This window comes from Camelina sativa, chromosome 18 (assembly GCF_030686135.1).
Source record: "Camelina sativa cultivar CO46 ecotype springtype chromosome 18, ASM3068613v1".
Taxonomy (NCBI): Eukaryota; Viridiplantae; Streptophyta; class Magnoliopsida; order Brassicales; family Brassicaceae; genus Camelina; species Camelina sativa.
In genome coordinates this window covers 19,116,046-19,139,079 of record NC_141897.1, presented here as the reverse complement: position 1 = coordinate 19,139,079, position 23,034 = coordinate 19,116,046, and the positions used below count along the sequence as shown (strand labels likewise).

At 37.7% G+C, this 23,034-nt stretch overlaps 7 protein-coding genes and 1 pseudogene across 13 annotated transcripts; 4 read left to right on the top strand and 4 right to left on the bottom strand.

The window, feature by feature from the left end:
- Nucleotides 1-660: 660 nt before the first annotated feature.
- Nucleotides 661-3,438, top strand: LOC104761938 (peroxidase 67-like). The gene is made up of 3 exons (XM_010485134.3): nucleotides 661-1,045; nucleotides 1,157-1,348; nucleotides 2,707-3,438. The coding sequence occupies exons 1-3, from the start codon at nucleotides 836-838 to the stop codon at nucleotides 3,265-3,267; spliced, it is 963 nt and encodes a 320-aa protein (XP_010483436.1). The 5' UTR covers nucleotides 661-835; the 3' UTR covers nucleotides 3,268-3,438.
- Nucleotides 3,439-3,759: 321 nt separating this feature from the next.
- Nucleotides 3,760-6,273, top strand: LOC104761939 (CBL-interacting serine/threonine-protein kinase 10). The gene is made up of 2 exons (XM_087498037.1): nucleotides 3,760-4,029; nucleotides 4,420-6,273. Exon 2 carries the CDS (start codon nucleotides 4,667-4,669, stop codon nucleotides 6,137-6,139), a length of 1,473 nt encoding a protein of 490 aa, XP_087354163.1. The 5' UTR covers nucleotides 3,760-4,029; nucleotides 4,420-4,666; the 3' UTR covers nucleotides 6,140-6,273.
- Nucleotides 6,274-6,370: 97 nt separating this feature from the next.
- On the bottom strand, nucleotides 6,371-7,036 carry LOC104761940 (uncharacterized). The gene is made up of 2 exons (XM_010485137.3): nucleotides 6,764-7,036; nucleotides 6,371-6,644 (listed from the first exon to the last, which is right to left on the bottom strand). Exons 1-2 carry the CDS (start codon nucleotides 6,917-6,919, stop codon nucleotides 6,543-6,545), a joined length of 258 nt encoding a protein of 85 aa, XP_010483439.1. The 5' UTR covers nucleotides 6,920-7,036; the 3' UTR covers nucleotides 6,371-6,542.
- Nucleotides 7,037-10,506: 3,470 nt separating this feature from the next.
- Nucleotides 10,507-11,565, top strand: LOC104761931 (transcription repressor OFP3 pseudogene; annotated as a pseudogene). The gene has a single exon (XR_015588385.1). The product of XR_015588385.1 is annotated as a transcription repressor OFP3 pseudogene (transcript).
- LOC104761933 (putative serine/threonine-protein kinase WNK4) lies at nucleotides 11,482-14,619 on the bottom strand. 2 transcript variants are annotated; one of them, XM_087498032.1, is made up of 7 exons: nucleotides 13,790-14,619; nucleotides 13,452-13,717; nucleotides 13,097-13,320; nucleotides 12,862-13,019; nucleotides 12,470-12,782; nucleotides 12,100-12,399; nucleotides 11,482-12,014 (listed from the first exon to the last, which is right to left on the bottom strand). In XM_087498032.1, exons 1-7 carry the CDS (start codon nucleotides 13,847-13,849, stop codon nucleotides 11,617-11,619), a joined length of 1,719 nt encoding a protein of 572 aa, XP_087354158.1. In that variant the 5' UTR covers nucleotides 13,850-14,619; the 3' UTR covers nucleotides 11,482-11,616. The 2 variants fall into 2 exon arrangements, with proteins under 2 accessions (XP_087354158.1, XP_087354159.1); XM_087498033.1 differs by having other exon boundaries at nucleotides 11,482-11,969; nucleotides 13,790-14,343.
- LOC104761934 (uncharacterized) lies at nucleotides 14,266-16,726 on the bottom strand. 4 transcript variants are annotated; one of them, XM_087498036.1, is made up of 5 exons: nucleotides 15,689-16,726; nucleotides 15,389-15,606; nucleotides 15,242-15,305; nucleotides 15,105-15,148; nucleotides 14,266-14,629 (listed from the first exon to the last, which is right to left on the bottom strand). In XM_087498036.1, exons 1-4 carry the CDS (start codon nucleotides 16,724-16,726, stop codon nucleotides 15,107-15,109), a joined length of 1,362 nt encoding a protein of 453 aa, XP_087354162.1. In that variant the 3' UTR covers nucleotides 14,266-14,629; nucleotides 15,105-15,106. The 4 variants fall into 4 exon arrangements, with proteins under 4 accessions (XP_087354162.1, XP_010483425.2, XP_010483426.2 ...); XM_010485123.3 differs by having other exon boundaries at nucleotides 14,382-14,629; nucleotides 15,416-15,612; XM_010485124.3 differs by having other exon boundaries at nucleotides 14,382-14,629; nucleotides 15,416-15,606.
- LOC104761929 (malate dehydrogenase [NADP], chloroplastic) lies at nucleotides 15,391-19,664 on the top strand. Of its 2 annotated transcripts, none has more exons than XM_010485108.3 (13): nucleotides 15,391-16,659; nucleotides 16,764-17,205; nucleotides 17,305-17,398; nucleotides 17,564-17,650; nucleotides 17,750-18,087; nucleotides 18,171-18,261; nucleotides 18,337-18,411; nucleotides 18,493-18,594; nucleotides 18,690-18,812; nucleotides 18,897-18,965; nucleotides 19,039-19,107; nucleotides 19,190-19,243; nucleotides 19,325-19,664. In XM_010485108.3, exons 2-13 carry the CDS (start codon nucleotides 17,036-17,038, stop codon nucleotides 19,379-19,381), a joined length of 1,329 nt encoding a protein of 442 aa, XP_010483410.1. In that variant the 5' UTR covers nucleotides 15,391-16,659; nucleotides 16,764-17,035; the 3' UTR covers nucleotides 19,382-19,664. The 2 variants fall into 2 exon arrangements, with proteins under 2 accessions (XP_010483410.1, XP_010483411.1); XM_010485109.3 differs by having other exon boundaries at nucleotides 15,904-16,659; nucleotides 17,308-17,398.
- On the bottom strand, nucleotides 19,579-22,135 carry LOC104761930 (protein NETWORKED 4A). Its single transcript, XM_087498034.1, has 4 exons — nucleotides 21,989-22,135; nucleotides 21,720-21,768; nucleotides 21,495-21,606; nucleotides 19,579-21,327 (listed from the first exon to the last, which is right to left on the bottom strand). The coding sequence occupies exons 2-4, from the start codon at nucleotides 21,732-21,734 to the stop codon at nucleotides 19,772-19,774; spliced, it is 1,683 nt and encodes a 560-aa protein (XP_087354160.1). The 5' UTR covers nucleotides 21,735-21,768; nucleotides 21,989-22,135; the 3' UTR covers nucleotides 19,579-19,771.
- Between the last annotated feature and the right edge of the window lie 899 nt (nucleotides 22,136-23,034).

The window sequence follows — 23,034 nt, the reverse complement described above, 5'->3', positions numbered from 1 at the left end:
CATATTTATGGTGTTTAGTAAAATTATTCTACAACTTCTTTTAGGGATCTCATCAACTTACCAAAAATTGATATTAATTACCATAAATTGTTCTGATCCAAAGTCGATGTGATCCATTATCATCTTAATTAAGAAACATATTAGAAATCTTACCTCGGAAATAAAATGAGACCTAAGATATAACTGATCAAATTTGAAGTAGAAAACTTTGGATGGAATCAGTTTGGGTTCAAATTGGATGGTGTGTGATCTGTCTGTGTTACTCTTCTGATATCATGTGCTTTCAAATTATAATCGAGAAGCTGTGTGAAGCTGATAAAATTAGTGTCCATTTTTTGTCAACTATGAATAATTATGATTAGAGTCCTATATCTATTAGTTCAAAACAAATACTAAAATAATAATGTACATTACTGTGCTAATTATATTATATATATCGCTAATCTTGATATGGCGGCTAGTGATATATGAAGTTTAATAATATATATATGTTCAGATTCAAACGTGTTATATAATGATATACTAATATTAGAGTTTTAATTTACATAACAAGGTATGATTAGTTAGATAAAAAAAAAAAAGGAAAATGAGCTGAAAAAAGGGGAATGTAAATTAAACATGAATTTGGTAAAGGTGGCGTAAGGATCATGACCCAGTAATATAGTGGACATTCGAGAAGAAACTTTTCTTCGTGAACAAAAACTACCTACGTGCAAGTAAGTTATATATACCCTCTATAAAGTAAAGCCCTCATCAGGTCTCATGAGTGCTTCATCGGCTCAGACAACTCGTAGCTATATCGAGTAAAAAAGGAAACAAAAAACAAATATATAGAATGGAGTACAATAACCAGATAAGTATGTTAAAGATGGTGTTTTTGATGTTGATAATGATGTTGGGGTCTCAGCTGAACAGTGACTATTACAAGGAGAGCTGTCCCACGCTGTTCTATGTCGTGAGACGGGTGCTGCGTCGGGCGGTGGCCAGAGAGCCTCGCATGGGCGCTTCTCTCCTCCGATTATTTTTCCACGACTGTTTCGTCAACGTAAGTTGTTTTCTTATATTTTTTTGAATTAAAAAGGAAGCATGCTTAGCATGTTCCCATGAATTACTCCTACAAATACTGTAAGTAAATGCTAAGAAAATGATTTGACAGGGCTGTGATGGATCTATTTTATTGGATGACACACCGTCATTTCTCGGAGAGAAAACGGCTGGACCTAGCAACAACTCTGTTAGGGGATTCGAGGTGATCGACAAAATCAAGTCAACCGTTGAGAGTCTTTGCCCTGGCATCGTCTCATGTGCTGACCTTCTTGCCATAGCCGCTCGTGACTCCGTTCTCCTAGTTAGCATATTTCCACCTTTTTACTCTCGCCATATATATTATATATGTAGATTGCATTCATCTAAAAACCGGTCCAAAAAGATAGTGAAAGTGAAGATTCAAAAACAATTTTTTTAATGTTGTCACACACTGCTTTTACTAAAAACTCTATCAGTTCATTGTAATTATTAAGAAAATAATTTGTTTTGTCAATTGTTTCATATGTGTTTGCTTGTACAGTAAAACCTCTAAAATTATTAATGTCATGTACCATGACATTTTATTAATTTATAGTGATATTAATTTATAAATAAATTAATATATAGTATTTTATAATATTAAATTAATAATTAATTATAGATATATATTTTAATTGTTTAAATTCTTAAAAATTATTAGTTGAGACAATTTTAGCAAAAGAAGATTACATTTTCTGATTTTATAAATTTATTGTTTTAGAATTGAATTTTTCACATTTAGAAAACATTATTGACCATAAATTACAGATACTATAAACAATATCACTTATATACCTGACATATATAAAGTTAAAATTTATGGATAATAATATCAATTATTGTATTTTAATAGCTTATAAAACTATCAAAATGAAAATGATGCATATTTAAATATTAGAAAACTTAAAAAATTAGCTATTTTGTGACATGTTATAGAGTTTTTTTATATCATTATAGGTGGAAATACAATATGACAATTGTTTTATAGATATGAGCTCTTAGAAAAAATCAAAATTTTAAAGCATACATTATTATATCAGCATATATATATATATAATTACATGATTATTAATTTATAATATTACTGAGACCATATTTTACAATGGATTTTTTTGAAAAAAGTATTATCTTATTATCTTATCAAATTATGTTATTTTATACACTGGTCCGACTTGAGTAATTAATTAATTTCTAGTGTTTATTAATTTATAAAGTATTAATTTATAGAGGTTTTACTGTATTTTGCTCATATGTTTGCTCAAACATATAAGCAAAATACAAGCAAACATATGAAACAATTGAACAAAATAATAAAATTGTAGGTAATTTAAAACTTTAATATTGATAATTTAAAATACTATATGATTATTATAGTTACAAACTAAATTAAAGGATATAACTATATATATATTAAATAATACACTAAAAATGGTTTAATGATACTCCTATATGGACTAATCTAGATGGTTTGAGGAGCCATATACCATAATTAGATGCATGCACTGTAGAACTATATAGATATTGTACATTATTTCATCATTTTTTGTGAGAATAAATATCAAAGGCCTTCTCAAATAACTATGTGCTTTTTGTCTCACTAGTCTCAATCCTTAATACCTCTTAACTAATATGACTAAGCAGTTGGGTGGCCCTGGGTGGAGTGTGAAACTTGGTAGACGAGACTCTACGACGGCGAACTTTGCGGCGGCTAACTCTGGCGTCATCCCTTCTCCGATCAGTACCCTGAGCAACCTCATCAACAGGTTTGAAGCTCAAGGTTTGTCCACACGTGACATGGTAGCCCTTTCTGGTGCTCACACCATTGGGAAAGCGAAGTGTTCCACGTTCAGAAATCGTATATACAACGAAAGTAACATCAACCCCTCATTTGCCATGTCAAGAAGGGAGAGGTGCCCTGCCGCCAATGGCTCTGGAGATACCAAGGTAGCCGACCTTGATATCCGCTCTCCTAAAATGTTCGACCACAGCTACTACAAGCAGCTTCTCGGCAACAAGGGGTTGCTTACATCAGACCAGGTTCTGTTCAACAACGGTGCCACCGACTCGCTAGTCGTAACATACAGCCACAGTATCAGAGCATTCTACCGCGACTTTGCTAGGGCCATGGTTAAGATGGGTGACATCAGCCCATTAACCGGATCCAATGGTCAGATTCGCAATAATTGTCGGAGGCCCAATTAAATCTTTACTAATATGAAGGCCATTAGACCCAACAACCATCTCTTCGTCAACTGTTTTTCCTTTTTAATTATATGCATCTTCTTCGTCAACTGTTAAAAATATACATCTGAATAAACATATAAGCAATATAGATATAGCCGAATAAAAGTTTGTGGCGATGCAGTTTTTCCATTTACGTTTGGCTCTATAATATTACTACTATTCAAAGAAATTAAAAAAAAAAAAAAAAAAAAAAATCAACTGTGTATACATAGCTGATTTGTTCTAAACATTATGCTACGAAATTGTGACAAATGTTATTGAACCAATCAAGCATAAGAAAGAAACCGTATGAGTGATTAAAAAAAACGGGTGGAAAAAGGAGAGCCGTTGGATGAAAAGTGAGTAGGCGAATGAGAGGACAAGTGTAAAAAAGACATAAGGTGGACAAAGACACAGAGGAACAAGTGGCCCTCTGCTCTCTTCTTCTTAATAAAAAAATCTAATTTATTTGTATTTGTTTTTTTTTTGCTGATGTGTGCGTGGACCGCCAATAACGTTTTAACTTCGATTTCATCTCTTCTTCTTCTTCTTCTCCTCCTCCATTTTTTTTTTTTTTTTGGTAAAAAGAAAAAAAAACACAGAAAGAAATAAGCAAGAGAAGGGCTCGTTGGTAAGGTAACTTACGGGGTTGGGTATAGAGAGAGAGAGAGAGAGAGAGAGATCTGCGCGTATTCGATCGAGATCTCCGAATCGTTTCCAGAATCCTCTCTTTCTTCACCGGTGATTGTTTTTCTTTTTTGTTTTTTTTCCTTTTTTGATCATATGTGTTTGGGAATTACTTATGTATTGTTTTCTCCGTGCGAATTTTCGATTACATGTTTAAATTTTAGGGTTTTTTCTTTCTTTCTGATTAGCGATCTATGCTTCGTGTTCTTAATAATGGGTGAAGGAATGATATAACTTGAATGATCTGTTCTTGTTTATGGGTTTGAGAGTTTGTGTTTAGTGAATCGTGGTCGCTTTCTCTTCTTCTTTGATCTAATTGCGTTTCGATATAAACAAACGATAAAGCACGTTTCCCATTTCTGTGAGCAACGTTTGCATCTCTTATTACACTTGATTGGTGGTTGAAGTGAGATCTCATTGCTTTTTGTGTATTTACTTCAACAGGCTCAGATTCCGCCAAGTTTCTGTGAAGGTGTTGTATTCATACCGCTCTGTCAGTACATTTAGCACCCTCTTGTTTAGAAACTCTGAAATGTTGGAAGATATGTCCTCTTGGCACTAGGGCATTAGTTTCACGAGCTCATGAGGTCACGACCCATGAGCTACCACAATCTTTGAGCTATCTCTGGAGCAATTAGTGTGTTTTTATTCTTTCTTTTATCGGCTGTCTGCTAAGTTTGTATTAGACTAGATGGAAAATAAGCCAAGTGTTTTGACCGATAAATATGATGTTGGGAGGTTACTGGGTCAAGGTACTTTTGCCAAGGTGTATTATGGAAGAAGTATTCTTACTAACCAGAGTGTTGCTATCAAGATGATCGACAAGGAAAAAGTTATGAAAGTTGGGCTTATCGAACAGATCAAGCGTGAGATATCTGTTATGAGGATTGCTAGGCACCCTAATGTTGTTGAGCTGTATGAGGTCATGGCAACGAAAACAAGGATCTACTTTGTTATGGAGTATTGTAAAGGTGGTGAGCTTTTCAACAAGGTTGCTAAAGGGAAGTTGAAAGATGATGTTGCTTGGAAGTACTTTTATCAGCTTATCAACGCTGTTGATTTTTGTCATAGCCGAGAGGTGTATCATCGTGACATAAAGCCAGAGAATCTGCTGCTAGATGATAACGAGAACCTCAAGGTATCTGATTTCGGGTTGAGTGCTCTTGCTGACTGCAAGCGACAAGATGGCCTCCTCCACACTACTTGTGGTACACCTGCATATGTTGCTCCCGAAGTGATCAATCGAAAAGGCTATGATGGCACAAAAGCGGATATTTGGTCTTGTGGTGTGGTTTTGTTTGTTCTGTTGGCTGGCTATCTACCTTTCCATGACTCCAATTTGATGGAGATGTACAGGAAGATAGGAAAGGCTGATTTTAAGGCACCAAGCTGGTTTGCTCCAGAAGTGAAGAGGCTGTTGTGTAAGATGCTAGACCCTAACCCTGAAACTAGAATCACCATCGCAAAAATCAGAGAGAGTTCTTGGTTCAGAAAAGGTTTACATATGAAACAGAAACGGATGGAGAAACGAGTCAAAGAGATGAATTCTGTGGAAGCTGGTGTTGCAGGTCCAAGTGAGAGCGGAGCAGGTCCAAGTGAGAACGGAGCAGGCCCAAGTGAGAATGGAGACAGAGTGACGGAGGAAAACCATACTGACGAACCTACAAATTTGAACGCATTTGATATAATTGCCTTGTCTGCTGGGTTTGATCTGGCAGGACTGTTTGGAGATGTGCATAACAAGAGAGAGTCTAGATTCACATCCCAGAAACCTGCTTCAGTGATCATATCTACGCTAGAGGAGGTGGCACAACGATTGAAACTGAGCATAAGAAAGAGAGAAGCAGGGTTGTTCAAACTGGAACGTTTAAAAGAGGGAAGAAAAGGAATTCTATCAATGGATGCAGAGATATTCCAAGTAACCCCAACGTTTCATCTAGTGGAAGTGAAGAAATCTAATGGAGATACTCTCGAGTATCAGAAATTAGTAGCAGAGGATCTTAGACCTGCTCTGTCAGATATTGTGTGGGTTTGGCAGGGAGAGAAAGATGAGCCTGCTTCACAGCAAGAGACAGAACAACAACAACAACAACAACAACAACAACAACAACAACAACAAGAACAAGAACAAGAACAGAAACAAGAACAGGAAGAAGCATTGTAGTTTCGAAAAATTGTTACCATCTTAAGTTTTGAATTTTGCTTAACTCTCTGACTTGAAACGTATATGAGTTTCTTACATTTTTCGTTTGTGAAAAAAAGAAAGGAATCTGCATAATATAAAGTCGTTAACAGAAACTCTCAGTGGCAAAACTTATGAGTTTGAGTGAGAACTTCAATTGATAACAGGAAGAACAAGAACATAAACATCCTCCACTTGAGTTGATTTTGAAAATGGGATAAAAAAGACTTCAACTTTATTGAGAGATTTTTAAGTATAGTGAAGAAGACAAGATCTATATTATAGTACACAAAAGACAATATGCGGTTTTGACTGCCGTCCATTGCCGCAAAATTACACAGTTACAGACAATAGAGAGACAGAGAGATTAGAGTAACAAAAACACTCAAGAAGAGCGTTTGGAATCGGAGCGGATATGGTTCCAGAGATAGCGACCACTTGCCATGTCAACGCATGTCCAAAATCCAGACTTCATTGCCATTCTCACCTGACCCCATTAAAAACCCCATTCATTAATCCCAAATTAGAGAGAGAGAGAGAGAGAGAGAGAGAGAGAGAGAGAGAAGCATTAGAACTGAGATCGGAGGATTATAATAAGAAGAAAACCTTGGAGAATCCAGAGGCAGAGTCGTCGGCGGGTTCAGCAGCGTCGGTGAAGGAATCGTCGAGAGGATCGTCGGAGGTAGAGTTGAGCTTCTTGAGAACGAAGAAGCCAGCGAGAGTCGCCGAAAGGAATATGAGGATTATCCTTAATGGACACATCTATGGATTCTTCTTCTTCTCTTTTCTTGATTTGCTTTTTTTCCAGTTTTTGAAGAAGGCCAAATCAGGAGAGAGAGATAGCGGAGTTGATGAGAAAGAAAAAAAAAAAAAAAAAAGAGAGGAGGGAAAAAAGGGTAAATAAACCAAAAAAAAATTAAGGTAAAGACGAGAAAAATTCAAAGGGTGTAGTTGAAGAAGTGTCAAATTAGGTAGGCCACTTCCTAAAGTCATCTCGGTATTTTTTCAATTTCATATACCTAAAAATAACCTTATTTGTCAATTTTAGAATTCAAGTTAACTTTATTTATTTATGTAACATTATTATTATATTCCCATAGAAAAAAATGTTTTTTTTTGTTGACTAAAATGAAAAGTTAGTGGTTTGGATGAACCTAATCTGTCAGAACGTGAAAAAACATTTTATGCTCTCATTCCTCTAAGCGATGGCTTTGACAAACAAAAAAAGATAATAAAGACATTAAAAAATCACAAGTGATTGTTGACAGTTTTCACTAACTTAGTCGGATCATCATCATCACACCATTCACCATCTCTTCCTTAGTTCCTTATCTCTTTAACATTTTGACTTCTCCCTTCTCTTCCACCACAACACATATATCTTCAGCCGTGACTACGTTATATCGTGGAATCGGAGTTTCCTGTCCTAATGACACAGGGCCGGCCCTGACCTAAAGCCAATGAAGCGAGAGCTTTAGGCGCCAAATATTAAAATAGATTTTAGGGGCATCATATAAAGAAAACTTCCTTTAGTGTAGTAGCTTTTATTTTTAATTTTTAGTGTCATGTAAGGGGTTCAAACCAGCTCCACATTTAAATTTTTCCTATTTTTATCTTAATCCATAATATTTTGTTCTATCTAAATTTCTTAATATTGTTTTATTACATAATATAAAGATTATATGGTTAAAAATAGCAATTGAACTAGTTTACAAGTTAATTTGTTATGGATGTCATCGTGATTCATAGACTAACTTGCGATCAAGTGTAGATAATTTGTTACAAGTTAAAACGTTCATGCACTTAGACTCATTTCTATTTTAATATTCGAGTAAATTTATTCTCTACTAACTATTTTCTATTTGATGATGTGTTGTTTCGTTGATTGCTTGTGATTTTGGTGTATAATTTGATATTGTCATCTTTAGCAAACGTAAATGGTTAACTGATTATACTAAAATATTAAAGTGTTTTATGTGTTCTACTTTGTTCTTTCTCTATTTTTCATTAAAATAGACAAAAAAATAGTTGAGTTAAGGAGCACCATTTTTTTGTGTGCTTTAGGCGTCATACACTTACGGGCCGGCACTGTAACGACATAACACAATTTGGAACAATAAGTGCGTGCATGAAAATCTAAGTGGAAAGAAAAAACATAGTTTTCTAATCTACGTATTGGCAAACCGATTAGCCTTCTGATACATCCGTGAAATCTGGGTATTCCAATTCTTTGAGATAAAGTCAATTACGTGATGTACTTTGATTTTAAAGTTGAAAGGTGGGCTTTTAGTTATAAGCTTTATCATAATATGATTTATAAGCATAAATTATGAAAATAATAAAGAGCTGGAGTCATTATACAAGAGTTTTCCTTATTCACATGAACATAAAAATTACTGATGTAGCTGGTCCATAAGACATTATAGCAGCAACGAAAAAACGACCAATATATACTAGCTGTGGTTGGTCACCATTGCTTCATCACCATCCTCTTCATAATCAGAAGAAGTGCAATGCATCCTGCATTAACAAGAGCAAAAACAACCAAAATTACTAATGAGAAGTTCCTTTGTTATCAAGATTCAATACTTACAAATGAATGTACCTGGGATCTATACGACGGCCATTAATTTATTTGATGTATACGACCACCATAATTTTCAGTGAATATTTTGAATGGGCGCAGGTGGCTAGCCATACAGCAACGTTGACAACCTGTGAAGTTATCATAGCCTAGCATTCTTCTCTACGACTAGCCATCACAAATTCAAGCTTCAACACTCCCAAGTCACTACTATATATCGAGTAGCAACGCCTTCTCTGGACCTCTTCTCAGATTAATGTAAGCAAATCTAAAAAAAAAAAAAAAAAAAGAGAAAGCCAAGGAAAAAAAGAAAGTAGTCAAGTATTATTAGCTTCACAACCTACAAAGCAAATAGTCCTAGAAAACATACTTATATACGTAGAGGTTTACAATTGAACGTATAGACGAGCAACGAAGTTTACAGTATCATTTCACAAATAGAGTCATAGAAAAACACTTATATACAATATACAAATAATTAAACATATACCTTCAATAAAATATCCTCTAGATCAGCCATTGACAGTGAATTAGTAATCTCATCGATTTCCTGAAAAAAAACAAATAGTTATCTTTTTGAGCCTCTTTCTATCATTGCTCATGGAAGGAGTTGAAATGAAATGATAGATTAGTAATTGGAGAAAGCAGTAAATACAAAGTTACTGTTAAACTTTCTAGGTTCCAGGGTATACGTACCTTTCTTTGCTTCGTAAGATTTACTATCACTGAATCATCAAACAATTAATAATAACGTTAAAATCTCAATATAGAAAAAATCATTCAAGATTCACAAACCAATAAATGTCTGTTTTCCTCTATAAAACACATCCATAGCGAAAGCAGAGATATATCAAATGTCGATGGGTTTAATCAAACAACAACCCAAAAAAAAAAAAAAAAACATTGACACAACGGTATTTATATGCATGTTTGATTCCAGTTAAAAAAAAAAATCGACTTCTTACTTGTCTGCGTGGCTGCTTCAACCTAAAAAAAAAAAATATCCGAAACAGTCCAGTCAAATTGTGAAGAAACCATTCATGGGGAGTTCTTTTTTATTTTATTTAACTGTTTATGGGTAAACACTGTCACTGAGTAAGAGAAGAGAAAGACATATAAGGAAGAAAATTACATCGGTGGTGGATGCAGAGCCTTCCTTGAGTGCCATGGAAGAGTATTAGATGAAAGACCGCTAGGTTTCGAATACCCTAGACTACTTAGGTTGTAATGGAATACAATAACTGAAATTTCGATTTTAAACAATGTCAAGTCTATTTATTCAGTAACCATTAGTATAATAAGCCCACCCGATTAAAGCCAAGCCCACAAAAGTCCAAAACCCTAGACTGAGGTTTATTTTTGATCTTCAGTATAATCATCAGTATACCCTAATCATATTTTTCATAGTACGTACGTACGGTTTCTTCTACTTATTATTATTATTATTATTTTTTTTTAAATAAGTACTTTTCTAGAACAGATTGAAAGGGAGAGGTGAGAGATGTTGGGGAAAGATAATGATTGCCATTACAAAAGAAGTGCTTTGTTGTTTTTGGAATTAGTCTTGACATGGAAGCCACTCATAGCTTTTGAATGCGTCTAGGAGGGAAATTAAAAATTAATTCTTTTAGATTAACCTTTTTTCTTCTCTTCTCAAAGACGCAAACCATAAGGAAAAAATGAGATAGAAAGGAGCTTCTACGTTTTATCCCCTTTATAGTTTCTCTTTTACTTTTGCTTTCTTTTTTTTGAGAAAGAGTTCAAAATGAAAGAGATGAATCAGAAAATGGGGACTCACAAGTTCAGATTTTCAGACATTATGCCTCACTCATGGCTCTATAAGCTCAAAGGCATGAGAAGACGAAGTAGCAGAAAACACCATCCTAATTCTTCTCCCAAACATCTCTCGTCTTCTGATGCTTCTTCCTCAAGAAAGCTTCGTGACCCTCTTCGCCGCCTCTCTTCCACTGCTCATCCCCAAGCTCCCAATTACTCACCCCCTAAATCTTCTTCTTTCAAAAGAAAGATCAAACGTAAAACCGTTTACAAGCCTTCCCCAAGGCTCAAGCAGATCTCTTCTTCCTCTTCTTCTCTCCATTCTCATGTTTCTCTCACCTCTTCTCGGAACCATCGGTCTAAACCATCATCCTCTGCAAATGTAATCTCTAATTCCTCCGTTGAAATCTCGTCATATCGTGTCTCATCTCCTTCTGACCAAAACTATAGCTTTTCACGTGATCCTAAACCGCATTCAGTTGACATCAAGGACAACCGCTCTGTGGGGAAGCCGGATGATGTTTCTGAAGATCCTTCAGTCTCAGGAAACTCAAGTCCTCTTCGGGTTGAGACTGTAAAGGAACCACCTTTTCAGTTGAGGAAACAGCAGAAACTGAAGAAACCAAACGCACGGTCTTCTCCACGGATAAAGATTCGGGCAAATTCTCCCAAGATCGCGAGAAAGAAGACAAAGGAAGGAACGTCCCCTGCCGAGTGGAAGAAGAAGGAGACGGGGGTTGCAAAGAGCTTCGCGATAGTTCTGTCTTCGGTGGATCCTGAGAAAGATTTTAGAGAGTCCATGGTTGAGATGATCGTCGAGAACAAGATGAGGGAACAGAAAGACCTGGAAGATCTTCTCGCATGCTATCTTTCACTGAATTCGAGCGAGTATCATGACGTTATCATCAAGGCTTTCGAGAAAACATGGTTACAGTTGACTCACCTCCCTTAAAGACTCTCTCTGTAACCAAAACGCAGCCTCTGCACAAACTTTATTAAATCACAATGTACTTTTTACATTTTTGAACCAGCAAACTTGTTTCTCACAGTCTTAGATATTACATGAATAGATTTACAGTAATTAAAATACAGGAGAAGCTTAGCGCCTTGAGCTCGGTGGCTTCCGTGAAACCGCATAAGGTGACTGAAACCCAACTGTTTCTACGTCTCCAACAGTTTTGAACAATCTTTTCTTTCTAGCCTCTTCCCCTGGCGACCGGTGTAGTAACTGTCTCTGCACGTCTACAAATGATCGGTTCCTTGTAAGTGTGCGGTTGTCTGAAGCCAATCTTCTGTTAGTTGAGCTGGAAGCTGCATACACGTTGGCTTGTCCTGACTGTAGATGAGAGCTTTCTTCTGGGCAAAACCTCGTCAAGTTGTGAGTTCTGCTCATAGCAGGAGACTGGGAGCTGTGCTCATCAACAGCTATGTAGTTGAGGTTGGAATAAGACCCTGAATGGGAAGAACTCTGAGAATACGTCTCATCGTGTAAATCATCTGCAGTTTTAATTTTATCTTAAAAACTTTTATAATAAACATCTGTCACACTATGCACGTTGAGACTGGTGTTACTTTACCATACCTTGTACCCAATCTTGAAGGCCTCGTGCCATATAGTTAGAGAGTGAAGCTTGGGAGGATGGCGAGTGCGAGGAAGAAGAGTCGAAAGGCTCGGTGCGATGACGATGATGATCATGAGAGGTTTCATCATCTTCCTCATAGCTCCAACCAGGCACCAAAGAAGAAATCGTTCCATCAATCATTTTAGCAATCTCGACTGGCTCCCAATCTATGATCTCGAGTTCTTTTACCATCTCCTTTGCAACATCAATGGAAGTATCATTCATGATGTCAAAGGGAAAGAACACATTATTTGCCAGGCCTGGAAAGAAAGAAACAATTATATGACTGAATAACAAAATGACCTGCTTAATCAAATTAGTCCCTCTTACCATTATCATATGCGATTTGTACTTCCAGATCGATTTTGTTATCTTCAGCGCCTAGCTTCCCAGCGATGGACATCTGTGTCCTTAACTCATCATCATCTTCCAACTTCAGCGAGTCCATTTCATTCTCGTTCAAGAAGGGCTTTGGATTCCCAGCACCACTTGCGTATACCATCCAGGACTCATCAGAGGCAAGAAATGGATCTTGCAATAGTTCTTTTGCTGATACTCTCTTTGAGGCAGACACGAGACATTTTCCAATAAACCTCTGTGCCTCGATGTCTCCAACTCTGTAAAAGGCTCCTGGTAGCTTTCCCTGGAAAGACAACATTAGAAGGCTCATGCCTGGTTCAACCGATAGCTTCATCTATATGCTCACAGATCAGAAGACATACCGCAACAACTTTCTTGTAAATCTGCGCTGGATTGTTGCACTCATTATACGGAAACTCAGAGGTGATCATCTCCAAAAAGCACATACCAAAGGAATATACGTCAATGAGTTCATTATAGTTCTCCTCATATAGTTCTGGAGCCATGAACTCCGGAGTGCCTACGCAAAGAGGTATTGAGGTATAATAAGCATATAAATTTGACTAGAAGTGAGGACAAACGATTTTTGTAACATACCGATGACACTATGAGCAGAGTGGCAATCCCGCAGCATTCTTGCAAGCCCAAGATCGCCAATTTTGACTTGTCCAAGATGCCCATTAACAAAGATATTATCACACTTAAGGTCTCTATGTATAACAGGAGGGTCGTGCCCATGGAGATAAACAAGCCCTTCCAAGATCTGCCGAGCCCAGGACTTGATTGCCCGGATATCTATCCGCAAGTACTTATTTTTGTATCTGCACAAGAACAGGACAGGGTCATACAAAGCAAAACACTGAGTAATCTTGGCAGAAGAAGAGGTTTAAGTGAATGACAAAGCAAAAAAAATGAGTAATTTTATAAAGAAGAAAAGGTGTAAAGAAATTACTGTCGGAGGGTCCCAGAAGTGAACAACTCGGTGATAAAGTTGAGAGTATGGTTGTGAACATCGATCCAGGAAGTGTAGAAACGAATGATGGATTTGTGGTTGAGAGTGCTGAGGAGATGAACTTCGGAGTAAAGCCTCTGTAGATCAACAGATGAACGCAGAACCTCTTTCAGCTTTACCTGGCTCCATGCTACTTCTATTCCAAGCTTCTCGTCGATTGCTTTGTACACTGTCTTCATCGCTCCCCTTCCAAGAATCTCTGCAAACTGTTCCAACATAAAACAAAGCGTTACAAAAAGGTTTTGATCAATGGACATAGAATCTGTCTGCATACTTACACGTCCGTAGCGGCCAGTCGGATCAGTTTCCACATACTCGGAAGCCTGATTCATATTCATGGTTGACCAAAACCTGACTGATGATCCCAGAAATGAATTGAGAGCACAGACTTTCGTTTCTATAACTCAGAGATATCTCTGGTGGCCAAAAGTCTTCCTATATACTTCTTCTCTTACTTCATTAAGAGAAGCGTCAGCAGAAAATATGTTTAACAGTCTTTGGCGTCAATCACCCCATTTGGGATAAAATGAATAAAGACAATTGCCTTAACCTTGATTGCATCATATATATTATAAAAATCATATGTATATCTATTTTTATTGACCCAATTGTAAAAAACATATAATATATTTCTAAAAATCCAATAGACAAATCTTGCTTCCAATAAAAGATGCTCAAGCCACAGCATGAAAGAAATCATCAAACGTGTACCACATTTTTTAAACACATGGGTATGTAAGCTAAATAGGAAAAAAAAAAAAAAGAAAAAAAGATGCCTTGATTTATTTTGTGAGCCACAAATACAATTGCAAAGAGGATAAGAGTTGAGAAAGTATGTTTTCAGGGGAATGTGATACAGGGACGAAGGAGTTTTGTGGAAACTGCTAGATTTTCAAACGAACCAATAATTAGTTGGTGGACACAAGCAATCCAAAAAAGATTGAGGTTAACAAAAATAAAACGACAAAGAAAAGGGGAAAAGTCAGAACAGAAGTGGGGAAATTGACAAGAAGTTGTAGAGAATAGAGTGATCGTGACATCACCGTTGAACAATTTGCTTTTATTTTGTTCGCGGCGACTTCCTTCAGCCCTCAAGGAGTTCAGGGTTCTGTGATAAACTAATAACACACACATCAAATATGCGTTAAATCAATAGATATGCTCAAGAGAGCTCTCTAAGGAGGTTCTGAATGTTAACAGGCAATATCTAAGGAGGGTCCAAATGTTAATAGGCTATCTCATAAATCTAAATGGCCATGATCTGCATATTTGACTACAGTTTTGTTCTGGTTTAGATGTTAGTTGACACGTGGAAAAGGAGAGAGAGAAGAATGGTAGGAAATTGAAGATAAAGGATGGAATATATCCGAAACAAGAAAAGCCGTATAAGTTTGACACTGACTACAGAGGTTGCAGCCAGAATTTTTCCCACGAGCATATCATTATATTCTGCTCATTCATCATTACCATTCACCACACAACGTGTGAAATGGCCCTTTCTCCACCATGTTCTTTACAGTTGATATGTCCCAAAGGCAATAACTCCACAACATTTTAAAACCCATAGCATAAAATTCACAAAAGTATGTTTACCTCTACCCACCGACTAAGTTCCTCCATTTATCCTTCAAATCCACCTACCAAGTTACATCATTTATATCACTCACACTTCGTATATATCATCTTGTTCAAGTAAATTGCGAGTATGAAAGTTAAAAGTACATGCTCACCTCTGTCCTCTCCGCGAATACTGCAGGGTTTCCATTCTTTATATCTTTCCATGATTTACCATACCTGCACACCAACAACAAAGTGACAGAGTTATAAGCTTAACGATGTCCAAGATATACCACTATTGATTATTGATAATAGATTACAGGACTAGGCAAAGAGTGTTTCCATACTCCTTTACTCCTTCCCTCAGAGCTTCCACTTCTTCAGGCGTCCAGAATTTCTTTGGCCTTCTGACATGGGATTTCGCCAATCCGCCCTTCTTCAATGGAGATACATTCAGAGGTACTGGGGTTGGTCGACGAGGCCGAACTCTGCCAGACCATGTTCCCTGACTATCCGAACCTTTCTTATTTACATCATCCTGTTGCTTCACAATTAAGCCACATGAACTAAAGAACAAGACTTTTAGAAAGCATCTTGAGGTAAAATTAACGAACACTTACCGGTGCTTCGTTATGGTCTTGACCACTTGTTCCAGTCCTATTCATCCGAGTAGGCGGAGGAGTGATATTTACCGAGTGATCAATTGCATTGTTAGGTTCTTCCCTTTGCCTAGTGGAAGGGTCGATCTGTCCTTGAATCTCTAACAGATAACCCTTCAGTTCTCGAGCAGCCGTTTCGTCTCCCTTATCAAGACTTGGCTCATATTCCTGTTCTTGTGCACCCACTGTCTGCTCCTCCTCTGAAGCATGTTTCTCATTTACCAGACACCCCACTCCTTCAACATCATTATCGTTTTCTCTATTGTTCCCATTCCCGTCCCCACTCTCACCAAGCGGCTCGTTAGCGTTATCAATAGTATCACTCTCTAAACGCCTCGTGCTTTCATCAGCAGCATTTGTATTCCCTCTTTTGTCAACAATATCTTCCTCTACGTTATCAGCCTTGCGCTTAAGAAACCTCCTTTGGACCACTGATTCAAGAGATGAACTCCCAAGTAATGCCCACTGCTCTTTGAGAAGCTGAGTGAGAAAGGTAATGGCAGTGTACCTAATGTTACTCTCACGAATCCGCTGATAGAGCTCAGGATCCTCAAGGGCTCTCTTCAAATCAGTCTCCCACTTCAACAAATCACGACTCACCAAATCGCTTCCTCTCTCCTTTAAAACCCCAATCCTCTTCGTCCATATCCTCTCAAGAGCCTCGGTGAAAAACCCATCCGAAGCAATCAATGGCCACATGAATCTAAGCGTGCATTCAGCAGCCGTCCAGCAATAAGCAGACTTGTGAGACTCCATAAGTAACGAGTGTTGCTGCAACAGAAGCTTCTCAAGAACCTCGAGAAGATCAAGCGTTCCCTCGTCGATCGCACCTCGGATCAACGAATTAGAGATATCCCGCAAAACGGATGATATCTTTAGCTTTAAGCAGTCGGAGGAATCTCCCAATTGCAGCGCCGAGATCAGTTTAGTAGGTAAAACCCTAGGATTGTGTTGACGACGAAGGACAAACTCGGCAACCCAATTGTCAAAGATTTCCATTTTCGATCAAAGTTGAAACCTTTTTGTTTTGTTTCAGCGGATGCAATGTTGCCGGAGAGGACGAAAAACAAAGCTCTCCGATTAGTAAAATTGGGCCTGTTAATGGGCCTTTTAATTGGGCTTAAAGTCAAAGAAGATAAACGGTGTGGATTGTCAGAAGAGTGACAAGTGTCATGAGCTGAGCCTTATCCACAGATTCCCCAATCCTCTTTTCTTACTCTTGTGTCGCTTGGCGCGCTCTCTCTCTCTCTCTCTGTCCATAGTTCCAAGTTCTGATATCTCACTATCACAATCTGTGTCTCTGCGATAATGGCCATGGCAGAGCTCTCAGCCCCCAAAACGACGTCGACTTTTCTCAACTCTTCGTCTCGGCTTCGTCTCTCTTCAAAATTGCATCTTTCAAACCACTTTCGCCACCTTCTTCTTCCACCTCTCCACACAGCTCCCAACTCCAAATTCTCTTGCTCCGTTTCTCAGAAGTAAGTCGCTTTTTACGCTCCTAATCCTTTATTAGCTCTCTAAAAAATTCGAACTTATCTGATATCTTAGATGCTTTTTGTGGAATTTGTGATAAAAAGTAGCCAAGCCCCTGTTGCGGTTCAAGAAAATGGATTGGCGAAGACGAAGAAAGAGTGTTATGGAGTTTTCTGCCTCACCTATGATCTTAAAGCTGTACCTTACTGATCCTATTACTGTTTAAAAAAAAATAAAAATCTTATCTTGAGACTCGAGTTTGGAGACTTCACATGGAGATGATAGTACTTTTATAAATGTTGTTATCTAAATCTGGAGTTGTTTTTCAGTTTGAGTAATCAAAGTGTGTGTGTGTGTTTGCAGGAAGAACAAACAAAATCATGGAAGAAGTTAATCAATATTGCAGTTTCAGGTGCTGCAGGGATGATTTCAAACCATCTTCTCTTCAAAGTAAGTTGATCCTTTTTGAAAATTACTGTTTCACAGGATAAGGTTAACCAATCATTGGTCTTATTTCTATAATGTAACTTTGGTTTTCCGAGCGTGTAGCTTGCTTCAGGGGCAGTGTTTGGTCCAGATCAACCCATTGCTTTGAAACTGCTAGGATCAGAGAGATCTATCCAAGCTCTCGAAGGTGTTGCAATGGAGTTGGAGGATTCGTTGTTCCCCTTGTTGAGAGAAGTTGATATAGGAACAGATCCATATGAAGTGTTCCAAGATGTGGAGTGGGCTATTCTCATTGGTGCAAAACCTCGAGGCCCTGGAATGGAACGTGCTGACTTGTTGGACATCAATGGCCAAATCTTTGCTGAGCAGGGCAAAGCTCTCAACAAAGTTGCTTCTCCTGATGTTAAGGTCCTTGTTGTGGGAAACCCTTGCAACACCAAGTAAGTTACATTTCTTCTCCATCTCTCAGTCAACATCCACCATCTTTAGTATAGCTTTTCTTATTTTATGTTCTCTTTTTCAGCGCCTTGATTTGTCTCAAAAATGCTCCTAACATTCCTGCAAAGAATTTCCATGCCCTCACGAGGTTGGACGAGAATCGGGCCAAATGCCAGGTACCATATATTTCAACACACAAACAAACATATACAGTATAATTCATACATATGATTGACAATACCATATTGCAGCTTGCTCTTAAAGCCGGCGTCTTCTACGACAAAGTGTCTAACATGACCATATGGGGCAATCACTCCACGACTCAGGTTTGCCTTATCTTACTCTAGTGTCAACTATTTTCTTTCTATATCTTGGGATGTTTCTCTTATTTTTTAGAGGTGAATCAGGTGCCAGACTTTTTAAATGCCAAAATTAATGGCCTGCCTGTGAAGGAGGTTATTACTGATCACAAATGGTTAGAAGAGGGATTCACTGAGAGTGTGCAAAAGGTAAAAATGGCGTTTCCTCTGACATTGTGATGATTTCTGCAACGGAGAAATGTAACGTTTGGTTGAGTAAGTTCCTTATGCGTTTGGTTTTACAGAGAGGTGGGTTATTAATTCAGAAATGGGGTCGATCTTCTGCTGCTTCTACTGCTGTTTCCATTGTTGATGCTATAAAGTCACTTGTAACTCCTACTCCTGAGGGAGATTGGTTTTCGACTGGGGTATATCTTCTTTTACACTCATTTAGATAACAACAAGATAGATTGGTTCAAAGTTTTATAGGGTTTGTGTTAATGTAATCTTAGGTGTACACGGATGGAAATCCCTATGGTATTGAAGAGGGCCTCGTCTTCAGCATGCCATGCCGGTCAAAGGTATGTTCTATCCTTATTCTTAAAATTAAAAGCTTCCTCTAGAGGCGTGTCTCAAAATTGTGTTTGTTTTTAGGGAGATGGAGATTATGAACTTGTCAAGGATGTAGAAATTGATGACTATCTTCGTAAACGAATCGCCAAGGTAGAGCTTTCTTAGAGATTAGTCTTTTTCGGGTTTTGTATCTAGATGCCTGAAGTTTAACTGAGACATGAAAATATTGCAGTCAGAAGCGGAACTGTTGGCTGAGAAGAGGTGTGTTGCACACCTCACTGGAGAGGTATGTATCTGTCTTGTCTATTGAAACAAAAACCATTTTAATAGAAGCTAACCTTAGTTGCTTCATGGATGTGTGTTTCAGGGCATCGCCTACTGTGATCTTGGTCCGGTAGATACTATGCTTCCTGGGGAAGTTTGATTTTTGCAGGACGTTGAACATCTCAAGTAAGCATTCTCTTCCGGGTTGTTAGCTGTACAGAGCACACCCACATTACCTATAATGATGATATGTTCAGAATAAGAGAATGAAACTCTTTCTTCTTATTTACATGCATCTGTATGTGATTTTTACTTGAGCAATGCTCCAAAAGTCATATACAGCAGTATTTGTAAACGTTTGAAACGAACCTTTGCTTTATTCCAGTTCCAGAACTCAAAACTAGATAATGCATATCTAATGTCAAACACAAATTGTTCACAAATCTTATGAGCTTTTTTTTTTGTTACAATCCAATCTCAAAACAGCTCCCTATATGTGAAAATGTATCACCAACAAAGTTACAAAAGTGTATAATACTATACAAAAGAATTAAGAAGCAAGAATGGATGATGGTCTTGCTGGTCGATGACCTGAAAAGGCTAAGCGTAGTCTCTTACACTCGTCTCTGCAGTAGTCTAGTGAAAAACAGAGCTGTCTTATCACTTCCCTCTTCTCTTCTGCTACTTCTTCTAGTTCCCTCCTCTGCTTCTCCACCTCCTTCTCCATCTCCATTGTCTTATCGCATCTTGCTTTTATTTCGCATCCAAGCCGACTGATCTCTGACTCTAGCTCGCTCACTTTTTTGCTTAACGTTTCTATGCATCTCTCTTTCTCCGCCTTTTCCAGTGTCAGCACCTCGATTACCCCCTTAAGCCTTTCCTCCTCTTCTAGTTTCTCATTGGTCACCTTTCTCATCTCATCTTCAAGATAACGCACTTGGGCTTCCAGCTCTTTGAACTGATCATCACGGTGTCTTTTCTCCTCCAACAGCTTCGATATTTCGGCTTTGACCTGTGCCTTCTCTGGAAAAATCTTCTCCTCTGCATCTGACACTGCTGTCTTTAAATCCCTGATCTCATGATCTCTACCAGCTAAACTCGATTTCAACATGGAGATTCTATCCAGCAGCTTCACCACCTCTCTTTTATCTGCACTAGCCTTGCTTTTCCATGCTGCAGCTTCTTTCTGCGCTGACTCAAACATATCTTGCAGACTCTTGAGTTTTGCGTCGTCAGACTTGCTTTTCTCGACTTCTCTTCTCATGATGCCATTTTGTTTCTCTGCCTCCCGAAGCCTCAGGCTTGTAATTCTCAGCTCTTCAGACAAAGTCTCAATGTCCAGGTCTTGAGTTGAAGCCGCCTCTTCTTCTTCACCTTGTTCATCATCCAACTCAGATGGCAAATATCTTGCAAGCTGACTCCTTAACATAAAAATTTGGTCTTCTGAATTCTGTAACTTGTCATTTGCATCTCTCAGTTCTTGCTCACAAGCAGCAAGTTTCGCAGGGAAATCAACAAATTTACTCTCACTTTTCACCCTCGGCAACAAACACTCGGTGTTCCCTTCGAGTTGCATCCTAAGTCTCTCTTTGGCTTCACGTAGCTCACTCTCAAGATCCATGATCCTCTTGCTCAGGGACTGAAAATCAGAGCCAATACTCACATAACCAGGGTAATTAGTCACAGAAGAGTCATCAGATTCAAGTTCAGAATCAGTAATGGAAGCAGAATCATCTCCATCTTTGTGATAAAGATCAGAGGGGAGTCCTCCATTACCAAGGAAGTATTCGAAACCAGGAGCACGTCGTCCAGAAGGGGGGCGGCCTAACCTATTGAGATCATTAGAGGTCCAGACAGAAGTAAGGTCGGAAGCAGAGATATCTGAAAGGCCAGAGCTCTGTGACTGAAGCTCTAAAGTAGAGCTTTTTCTCAACTCTCCGGTGATGTTCTCATACCGCTCGGCTAAAGAACGGTACATACGGTGAAACTCATCGACAAGGCTAATAAGCTCAGGTCTTTTCTGGTAATACATCTCTGCCTTCTTGGCAAACGAATCAGCATCTTCCTCTATCAACTTCACCATCCGTTTCACGCTCCGGTCCATCTCTGATCATCATCCATCATCCATCACACAAAAAAAAACATAATAAAGTTTTCATTTTTATAATTCCTTAATAAATAAAAAAGACTAACCACCTAATTTAGGAAACCTTAAGCCGAATGAGATATTTTTTTTCACATGAAAATGACACACAATGCGAGAATGGACTCACCATCGAGATTATTCTCAAGCCACTTTGAATTTTTGAGACCGATATGACTATCCCACCACCATGGATTTGATTTGGTGGATTCTGTTCGTTTGATACTCTTCTTGGAACGAACCTGGCAACAACCAAAAAAAAAAAAACCCAGAATCAAGAATGAGAATATCGATTGTTCTTAGTATGAAAAAAAAGACAAAAAGATTTTTTCTTTTGGTTGGGTATGTAATGTACCAGATCATAATCCATGGCTGCAAATATCAATGGACCCTAATGAGAGAAGCTGGAAACACACAAGAGACAATCATGAGACTATTTGACAAAAAAAAAAAAAAAAAAAAAAGACAAAAAAATAATAATACAGATTCTGTCTGTCAGACAAATAATAACAAAAACGTCGGTATTTTTATTTTTTCGCTAATCCCATAAAAAAAAAAGGATCGGTACTGTTCAAAGAGAATCATGACAAAACTTAACACACAGTAAAGGACAAAAAAGAGAACCTGAGAAGAAGAAGTAGAAGATGGAGGATGATGATGATGATGGAAGGACAAAAAAAGGTTAGTAGAGGGAGAATATGAAAGCGTTTTAGAATGAAAAAGAGAAAAGAAAATCCAAAAAAATAAAATATAGTCAATATGAATTTATACACTTACCTTTAAGACATATATTGCGGAACAAGTCCTTAGCAATTTCAACGTGGCCAAGTGATTTGGTTGTCTCTCTGTAATTAAAATATGTGATTTGGGGACTAATTCCAACTGTGTCCACGTGGAGTGAGAGAGAGAGAGTCATTGACCTCTCTTTCCCCACTAATCAAACCGACCATTCATAAGGTTAATGGCCGTCATGACCATTTCTCTCTCGATTAGTTTCTGTTACCATTCCACATACAGACATACTAGAAAGGTTCATTTATTCATGCAGTCAAAAACATCAAGGTTAATGGCTTTTGTTCTTTCTGTATGTGATCATTCAATGGGAAGACTTTGAGGGTTTTAGGCAGATAGGAGTAATCCGCGGTATTAGTGTTTGTTGCGTGTTGGTCTAAAGACCTTTGTTAGAGGCCAACACTATCTATCAACTTTTCATTCTTTTTTTTTTTTTGTGGCGCTCCACTTCTCTAGCTTTTCAATTCAAAATTTTAATGCATTTAATATGTTATTCTATATGATCAATTTATTCATATAAAGTTATATATGTTGACCAAAAAAGTAAATATACAATTACATTTCTTATCTTTAAGATATGTGAAAATCATGTAAACACAAATTAAGAACATTATTTTGCCAATGTGTTAGCGACTTAGATTTAAAATTACATTCTTTATCGTGATGTGTCAACACCTGATTTACATTTAAATTTTTCACCACCAGACTATTCTCAACAAATGTTATTAAGACTACTCGATTTGATAGATAATACATATAGAGAATATTATCTTGCAAATGTTTAATATCTTCTAGTAAGTATCAGACTCAGATAATAAAAATTAAGCACAGTAGATTTTTTGTTTTTTAAAGCAAAGTAGATCTGTAACTACAATATA

Coding starts and splice junctions, on each gene's coding strand:
- LOC104761938 (XM_010485134.3), top strand. CDS start 836: ATGGAGTACAATAACCAGATAAGTATGTTAAAGATGGTGTTTTTGATG. Junction 1,046..1,156: donor TCCACGACTGTTTCGTCAAC/GTAAGTTGTTTT, acceptor ATGATTTGACAG/GGCTGTGATGGATCTATTTT. Junction 1,349..2,706: donor CTCGTGACTCCGTTCTCCTA/GTTAGCATATTT, acceptor ATGACTAAGCAG/TTGGGTGGCCCTGGGTGGAG.
- LOC104761939 (XM_087498037.1), top strand. CDS start 4,667: ATGGAAAATAAGCCAAGTGTTTTGACCGATAAATATGATGTTGGGAGG.
- LOC104761940 (XM_010485137.3), bottom strand. CDS start 6,919: ATGTGTCCATTAAGGATAATCCTCATATTCCTTTCGGCGACTCTCGCT. Junction 6,645..6,763: donor CTGCCTCTGGATTCTCCAAG/GTTTTCTTCTTA, acceptor TAATGGGGTCAG/GTGAGAATGGCAATGAAGTC.
- LOC104761933 (XM_087498032.1), bottom strand. CDS start 13,849: ATGAATATGAATCAGGCTTCCGAGTATGTGGAAACTGATCCGACTGGC. Junction 13,321..13,451: donor ACTTCTGGGACCCTCCGACA/GTAATTTCTTTA, acceptor GTTCTTGTGCAG/ATACAAAAATAAGTACTTGC. Junction 13,020..13,096: donor CTCTGCTCATAGTGTCATCG/GTATGTTACAAA, acceptor CTCTTTGCGTAG/GCACTCCGGAGTTCATGGCT.
- LOC104761934 (XM_010485119.3), bottom strand. CDS start 16,726: ATGGAAATCTTTGACAATTGGGTTGCCGAGTTTGTCCTTCGTCGTCAA. Junction 15,613..15,688: donor AAGACCATAACGAAGCACCG/GTAAGTGTTCGT, acceptor TTAATTGTGAAG/CAACAGGATGATGTAAATAA. Junction 15,149..15,241: donor TATTCGCGGAGAGGACAGAG/GTGAGCATGTAC, acceptor GTAACTTGGTAG/GTGGATTTGAAGGATAAATG.
- LOC104761929 (XM_010485108.3), top strand. CDS start 17,036: ATGGCCATGGCAGAGCTCTCAGCCCCCAAAACGACGTCGACTTTTCTC. Junction 17,399..17,563: donor TCACCTATGATCTTAAAGCT/GTACCTTACTGA, acceptor GTGTGTTTGCAG/GAAGAACAAACAAAATCATG. Junction 18,966..19,038: donor GCATGCCATGCCGGTCAAAG/GTATGTTCTATC, acceptor GTTTGTTTTTAG/GGAGATGGAGATTATGAACT.
- LOC104761930 (XM_087498034.1), bottom strand. Junction 21,328..21,494: donor GCTTGAGAATAATCTCGATG/GTGAGTCCATTC, acceptor GATGATGATCAG/AGATGGACCGGAGCGTGAAA.